The 8000-nt window shown below is 41.8% G+C and overlaps 4 protein-coding genes across 4 annotated transcripts in view; 2 read left to right on the forward strand and 2 right to left on the reverse strand.

Moving 5' to 3' along the window:
* The window catches only part of LOC144662416 (profilin-2-like), a 168062-nt gene that overhangs the window by 11750 nt on the left and 148312 nt on the right, over positions 1-8000 (forward strand). The gene's annotated exons all lie outside the window — the stretch shown is intronic.
* Positions 813-7958, reverse strand: LOC144662415 (peptidyl-prolyl cis-trans isomerase NIMA-interacting 4-like). Its single transcript, XM_078523214.1, has 5 exons — positions 7802-7958; positions 7560-7627; positions 6878-6997; positions 1596-1628; positions 813-1023 (listed from the first exon to the last, which is right to left on the reverse strand). Exons 1-5 carry the CDS (start codon positions 7860-7862, stop codon positions 898-900), a joined length of 408 nt encoding a protein of 135 aa, XP_078379340.1. The 5' UTR covers positions 7863-7958; the 3' UTR covers positions 813-897.
* On the reverse strand, positions 1772-3494 carry LOC144662411 (uncharacterized). Its single transcript, XM_078523209.1, has one exon. The coding sequence runs from the start codon at positions 3477-3479 to the stop codon at positions 1842-1844; it is 1638 nt and encodes a 545-aa protein (XP_078379335.1). The 5' UTR covers positions 3480-3494; the 3' UTR covers positions 1772-1841.
* On the forward strand, positions 4022-6286 carry LOC144662407 (uncharacterized). Its single transcript, XM_078523206.1, has one exon. The coding sequence runs from the start codon at positions 4216-4218 to the stop codon at positions 5851-5853; it is 1638 nt and encodes a 545-aa protein (XP_078379332.1). The 5' UTR covers positions 4022-4215; the 3' UTR covers positions 5854-6286.

Here is an 8000-nt window from a genome sequence, read left to right on the forward strand (position 1 = left end):
GTACAGTTGAATAGCGTCAGATTTATTAAAAGACTGAAAAGACATCGCATCTGAAACGGTTTAAATTTATTTTCCGAGATAATACGTATTAAACTAAAACAGCTTACTTGTTACGACTACAGGTTACAGCGCGTTAAACCTGATCAATGGTGAAACTTTAGGAAGGATTACTCTCTGTATGCAATCACTGAATTGCAGTCGACGGCCAGGACATTCTCGTCCCAACCGTGCGCCCATCCATACACACATTTTACTCCTATAGTTTGTTAACCTCCCACAACGGCCAGGGTCTAATCAGCCAATGAGGTGTAAAAGCAAAACCCAAGCGCGATTTGGCTCACGCTATTTTTCCGCGCTTACCAGAACCGCCTCTGCTCATAAGGAGTTCTGATTGGCTTAAAGAGCTGGGTTATTATTGTTTATTGCATAGTAGACCAATTTTTGCAAACAAAAAAGAGAAAAGAAAAAGGGTAACGTGTTTTACTGGCAACGAAAGGTTTGGGATATGTGTAGAGCTTTCCAGATTGGCTTATAAGATTGAAAAACAAACAGAGTGTTTCCTGGAAAATTTGCCAAAACAGAGAGTGAGGTAGCAGTTCTCGCTAGGTCGAACATGAATGGCTTGCACATGAATGGCTTGTTCACCTTCGAGAGAACAATAGAACAAACAACAAGAACAATGCCCCTAGCCCCCAAAACAATACAGTATCAACTGCTACACTAGAGGACCAGTAGAACTACAAGCTTACGAGAGCTGTACACACGAGGGAAGATTAGCACGCCAGAAATGGGAACACCCTCCAGAAGAGAGAGAGCCTCTGCCGTTAATAAGAATTTAAAGACGTTCTGACTTTTCTGTGCAAAGAGAACATTCTGCCTAATCTAAGAGTCCAGTTGTTATTTCTTTCCTTCGATCATGATAATGTGATAACCAAACTTTGTTTTGACTGGTGGGTCGGTGTATACTGGTTTATCCACTGTGCTGGGGGAAAGAGCAAAAGCGGCATCTTGAAATGCACCAACCTGTATATGGAGAAATTTATTTCACAAAATTAAGTTTTGGACAGGAATGAAAGGGCTAAGCTTGTGCTCACTTGCGTAGCAGTCAATTTCTTTCCAAGCATGCAGAGGAAACGAACGAACATGCGAGCGAATGAGCGAAAAAATGTGGAGAAGAGGGGAGGGGGTGGGAGTGGGAGTGGGAAAAGAAAATGAGCTGCCTGTAACTGATCCCAGATGAAATGCCCTGAAAAATGCTGCAATCGACCCTCCAAGTTTATTTTTTCCTTAGTGGCCTTTTGGTCCGCTCTCGGTTTTGGTCCCGTGAAAATTTTTTTCGTAAATTAATCCCCCCTTTCTTTTTTTTTTCTTTTTTTTCGGCCTTTTCTTTTTCCCCCCCCAATTTTCCCCAAGGCAATGCCCACCTTCCCTTGGGAAATCAACTGTCACATGAGAACCACAGTTACAGTTACAGAGACCATCAAAGGTGACAGTGACAGGGACAGTGACAGTGACCGGTAACAGATCACAGTGACAGTGAGATGACAGTGACAGAAGGTAAAGGATCATTGCTTTTAATTCAATTTGTTGCTTACCATTGATCCTCTTGTCATCCATCCCAGATCACCCTGATAGCCAATCAAAAGGAGATGAATTAAAAATCAGTTAACAATAAAAACAAGCGAAAATAATGAACGACGTTTCGGTGACATCCTGGCACCATTTTCAAGTTAAAATTCATATGCGAAAGAAAGTTATTAAAGGTGTGATAATGAATAAATTAAGATAAAAATAAATGTTCAATGTTCATGTTCATTAATGAGAACAATGTCCGTTCAAGTCTAAACAAATACCTTCGCGCGAATTGAGTCCGACTGAGTGTTAAGGCTCGGTTTCTTCATGCGAATCCACAACATTTCGTGTATTAAGCAATCGAACTTTCCCTGACATTTCTTTAAGATCTTAAAATTGTTGGTCAGGTCGCCAACTTTATCAATTCGGTGTTCATTTTGAAGGTGTTTTCCAATGGCTGAAAATCGGTGTTCCTCAATGCGCTTATAAAGGTGACGGCTGGTGTAACCGACGTATTCTGCATCGCACAGATCACATACATAGTTATAAACAACGCACTGTTGATTTATTACAGGTGGTTTTGACTCCTGTAATTTGAGATCATCGCCAACTTTTCGGCTTCTAAAAACTGGTTGCAGTTTGTGGTCAAGTTTGTTACTCAAGTCCGAGAGGTGTTTCTTTACTATGTCCGCTGATTTCTGGTCCTTGAACGGCAGGACAATGCGGTAGATATTCTCTGTTTGAGGCGTCGATCGTGTGTCTTGTGACATCACTGAATTAACGAAATGGGTGATGGTGGAGTTGACAAGAGAATCTGGGTACTTGAGATTAGAAAACATCAGTTTAAGGCGTTCGCATTCTGTTGTGAATAGTTCCCATGTTGATGACAGGCGGTAAGCACGGTTTAGCATGGTTTTAACTAAAGATCTTTTGTAGCGGTTGTCGACGTGACTTTGGTAGTGTAAGAGCAGACCAGTGTTTGTTGGTTTACGGTAAACACTTGTTATCAGCTTGCAGCCCTTCTTGCATATCTCAATGCCCACAAATGGCAGCTTACCATTTGACGCGATCTCCATGGTGAAGGATATAGATGGATGACAGTTGTTCAAAGTCTTCAGAAAGGCTTCTGCGGTTGGTATGTCTTTCACTGTGGCTAGTGTATCATCTACGTAGCGTCTGTAGAAGTCTGGCAACTTGTTCTCGTTCTGTAGCTTTTCTTCGATGGAACAAAGAAAAGTATTGGCCATAAGGGGACCCAGAGGAGACCCCATCGCTACTCCGTCAATTTGTTGGTAGAGTTGACCGTTAAATTGGAATAACTGTTCCTTTGTTGCTACTGACAACAGTTCAATTAAATCCCACTTGCTGATGTTTAGGTTGTGTGTGTTGTTGAACCAGTTATCAACAAAAGCTTTTTCAGCAAGGATCTCGATGGTTTCTTGTAGTGGGACGTTCGTAAATAGAGAAGAGACATCATAAGATACAAGGATGTCAGTTTCATTGAAGCTCAGATTGCGAATCTCGTCAGCGAAGGAAAATGTGTCAGATATTGTGTAGCTGTTGATTGACAGGGGCTTGAGTTTATCGTCGAGCCATCTCGCGAGGGCGAAGTTGTAAGTACTTGTGGCTGATAGAATGGGCCTCATCGCTAGCTTTTCTTTATGGGTCTTGGGAAGACCATAGAGATGGGCGAGTCGTGATCCTTTCGGGCAAACTGAATCGGCAATCTGTTTTGGGAGAATTTTTCTAACGACGGATTCGAGGTGTTTCTCTTTCTGTAGTAAAGGGTGGTAGTTTTTGGGCTTTCGTCCACGCGTCTTGGGTCTCTCCAAACTAACGGTGGTAAATTTAGCTGTATCATTGATGGAAGATTCACTCAAAAGGCGAACATACTCTGCCTTATCCATAACAACCACTCCTGTACCGTTATCTGGTTTCGTGATTACAATGTCATCTCTTCGTTTTAGTTGTTCAATAGCTCTTTGTAGCGCTTTCGGTGGTTTTGGGGCTTTACACTCGATGTAGTTGAGCGCGATCGATCGAAGGGTCGCCGCAGCTAATTCCTTCTTATCATCAGATAATGAGGGCTCCAGTTGCCAAAAAGCTTTCTCGAAGCTAGCTTGGATGTCCATTGGAGAGATACGTTGCGGTAAGGAGAACTTCAAACCTCGACACAGAACGAGCTTTTGAAAGAATGAAAGCTTGTAGGAGGAAATGTTCTGGATGTGCTTGTCTACATCTTGATCGTTGTGTAGCAGTTTCATAACTTTGTTGATCAACAAAGTTATGAAACTGCTACACAACGATCAAGATGTAGACAAGCACATCCAGAACATTTCCTCCTACAAGCTTTCATTCTTTCAAAAGCTCGTTCTGTGTCGAGGTTTGAAGTTCTCCTTACCGCAACGTATCTCTCCAATGGACATCCAAGCTAGCTTCGAGAAAGCTTTTTGGCAACTGGAGCCCTCATTATCTGATGATAAGAAGGAATTAGCTGCGGCGACCCTTCGATCGATCGCGCTCAACTACATCGAGTGTAAAGCCCCAAAACCACCGAAAGCGCTACAAAGAGCTATTGAACAACTAAAACGAAGAGATGACATTGTAATCACGAAACCAGATAAAGGTACAGGAGTGGTTGTTATGGATAAGGCAGAGTATGTTCGCCTTTTGAGTGAATCTTCCATCAATGATACAGCTAAATTTACCACCGTTAGTTTGGAGAGACCCAAGACGCGTGGACGAAAGCCCAAAAACTACCACCCTTTACTACAGAAAGAGAAACACCTCGAATCCGTCGTTAGAAAAATTCTCCCAAAACAGATTGCCGATTCAGTTTGCCCGAAAGGATCACGACTCGCCCATCTCTATGGTCTTCCCAAGACCCATAAAGAAAAGCTAGCGATGAGGCCCATTCTATCAGCCACAAGTACTTACAACTTCGCCCTCGCGAGATGGCTCGACGATAAACTCAAGCCCCTGTCAATCAACAGCTACACAATATCTGACACATTTTCCTTCGCTGACGAGATTCGCAATCTGAGCTTCAATGAAACTGACATCCTTGTATCTTATGATGTCTCTTCTCTATTTACGAACGTCCCACTACAAGAAACCATCGAGATCCTTGCTGAAAAAGCTTTTGTTGATAACTGGTTCAACAACACACACAACCTAAACATCAGCAAGTGGGATTTAATTGAACTGTTGTCAGTAGCAACAAAGGAACAGTTATTCCAATTTAACGGTCAACTCTACCAACAAATTGACGGAGTAGCGATGGGGTCTCCTCTGGGTCCCCTTATGGCCAATACTTTTCTTTGTTCCATCGAAGAAAAGCTACAGAACGAGAACAAGTTGCCAGACTTCTACAGACGCTACGTAGATGATACACTAGCCACAGTGAAAGACATACCAACCGCAGAAGCCTTTCTGAAGACTTTGAACAACTGTCATCCATCTATATCCTTCACCATGGAGATCGCGTCAAATGGTAAGCTGCCATTTGTGGGCATTGAGATATGCAAGAAGGGCTGCAAGCTGATAACAAGTGTTTACCGTAAACCAACAAACACTGGTCTGCTCTTACACTACCAAAGTCACGTCGACAACCGCTACAAAAGATCTTTAGTTAAAACCATGCTAAACCGTGCTTACCGCCTGTCATCAACATGGGAACTATTCACAACAGAATGCGAACGCCTTAAACTGATGTTTTCTAATCTCAAGTACCCAGATTCTCTTGTCAACTCCACCATCACCCATTTCGTTAATTCAGTGATGTCACAAGACACACGATCGACGCCTCAAACAGAGAATATCTACCGCATTGTCCTGCCGTTCAAGGACCAGAAATCAGCGGACATAGTAAAGAAACACCTCTCGGACTTGAGTAACAAACTTGACCACAAACTGCAACCAGTTTTTAGAAGCCGAAAAGTTGGCGATGATCTCAAATTACAGGAGTCAAAACCACCTGTAATAAATCAACAGTGCGTTGTTTATAACTATGTATGTGATCTGTGCGATGCAGAATACGTCGGTTACACCAGCCGTCACCTTTATAAGCGCATTGAGGAACACCGATTTTCAGCCATTGGAAAACACCTTCAAAATGAACACCGAATTGATAAAGTTGGCGACCTGACCAACAATTTTAAGATCTTAAAGAAATGTCAGGGAAAGTTCGATTGCTTAATACACGAAATGTTGTGGATTCGCATGAAGAAACCGAGCCTTAACACTCAGTCGGACTCAATTCGCGCGAAGGTATTTGTTTAGACTTGAACGGACATTGTTCTCATTAATGAACATGAACATTGAACATTTATTTTTATCTTAATTTATTCATTATCACACCTTTATCTTAGTATAAATAACTTTCTTTCGCATATGAATTTTAACTTGAAAATGGTGCCAGGATGTCACCGAAACGTCGTTCATTATTTTCGCTTGTATTTATTGTTAACTGTATTTCTAAATTTAATCTTATAAGAATTAAAAATCAACCACAAAATACATACAATCAACGGGCAATGTTTTCATTTTTAGCAATATTTTCAGAAGGGGAAGATATTACAGAAGGAGAGACCAAACAATAATGGTTGAACTCAACAAGTGACAGGAACCTACAGTGTATGAGGAAGTGGGAACACAGGGAGCCCACAAAAGCAGTGTGACTGTATGTTTGAAATATGAAGAAATATATGAGAATATTTAAAGGGTCTTAGTGCAGTAGCAGCCAATCCAGGCAGGTAGGTAAAGTCTGCATAGGAGCCTAGTGACCCATCAGGCAGAGGTTATCCCTGTTTTGGTAACATGAAGCGAATTAAAGTATTTCTATTCCCCCTGGATGAGATGCTAGTCCATTGCAGAGTTACCCCCTGCATTAATTTTGCCGGTACCCATTTATACACCTGGGTAGAGAGAGGCACTGTGAGAGTAAAGTGTTTTGCCCAAGAACACAACACAAGGACTCTGGCAGGGCTCGAACCCGGACCGCTCGATCTGGAGTCCGGCGCACTAACCATTAGGCCACTACACCTCCCAGCAGCCAATCCAAGACTTTTCAAATCGCACAAATTTGCCATTTAGAGCCACAGAGATGACAAAACACAACAACTGATGCACATTTAAATTTATTTTAGGCTTAACAGAGACTTAACTTGCAATACTTTGGCAGTAAAAAGACCCTTTCGATATTCCCATCCATTTCGAATATACAAACAGTCAAACCACTTGTTTGCGTCCCCTGTGCTTGGAATGGTGAAAATGGAAATGGATTACACAACACTCTTGTACATACCCCTTGCCTTGCTTTATCTTCACTGTATGCTGAGGCAACTTCATTAAACTTCTGACCATCCTTTATCTTGGCCATGGCTTCCATTACTTTGGAGTGTTTTTCACATAAAATATGTCGCACCTGTGTGTCAATGAAAAGCAGCTCAGGAAAGAAAATATACATTTTTAACTACAACCTGAACATTTTGAAAACTTTGTAAACTAATGGATGATCATATAATCATGTACCCTTACACTTTAAATTTCCAAGCTCAAGGTACATTGCTCATTGTTGGCTTGTTAGTTTTTTTTTCTTAGTTTCTCATTTGGAGGTACTGTTTCTTGTTAATGATGAGAACTTAGGCCTGGTTCATACTAGCGACATAACGACATGGACATAATGACATAAAGAAAAGTTCAGTTCTTTCCTTATGTTGTTATGCTTATGCCATTATGTTCCAACTATGTCATTATGTCATGTTGTTCACACTGGGGACATAAAACATCAGCGTGAGGTGTTTTTAGCATTTGCGTGACCTTGCCGTTATGTTGCTAGGGTGAACCAGGCCTTACAATGCTCAAATGGGCTCCTGGCTCCATTACTTGATAAATTTCTTAAATTTTGCCTGACAATATATTGATATGGTATTAAAAGAGAAATAATATACTGATCACACCGGGGGTGAGGGGGTCAGTTGCCATACCTTTACTGCAGTTCCACCTTTCTTTGCCTTCCCTCCACTGGCACCCTCATCCTCACCACCCCCTCCCCCTGAAATTCAAAATAAACGCAGCTCAGCGGAATATTTGTAACAGCATTTGAGTGGCCACTGGAAAAGATGGACAGCTATTTATCTGTTTCTTGTTTTGAGTCCACTTTCTTCTGGGTGTACTCTGTTTACTGTTTGGGGCTTTTGCTCCAGCTCCAGCGATAACACAGACTTGCCTTTTGCTGCTCCTTTTCCTTTCTCTTGTTTTCCACCACTCTTTCCTTTTTTAGGCGGCATTTTACAGCTGATTTTGAGATACGATCGACTGTTTCAGTGCTCTTATCCTTTGTTCGAAGAAGATCAATGGGTCAGTCAGGCCGCCATCTTGGAATATGTGGACAAGAGAGGAACTGGAAACAAATTTGAGCATTTTTC

Source organism: Oculina patagonica, chromosome 8 (genome assembly GCF_052425735.1).
Source record: "Oculina patagonica isolate OP01 chromosome 8, crgOcupat, whole genome shotgun sequence".
NCBI classification, from domain to species: Eukaryota; Metazoa; Cnidaria; class Anthozoa; order Scleractinia; family Oculinidae; genus Oculina; species Oculina patagonica.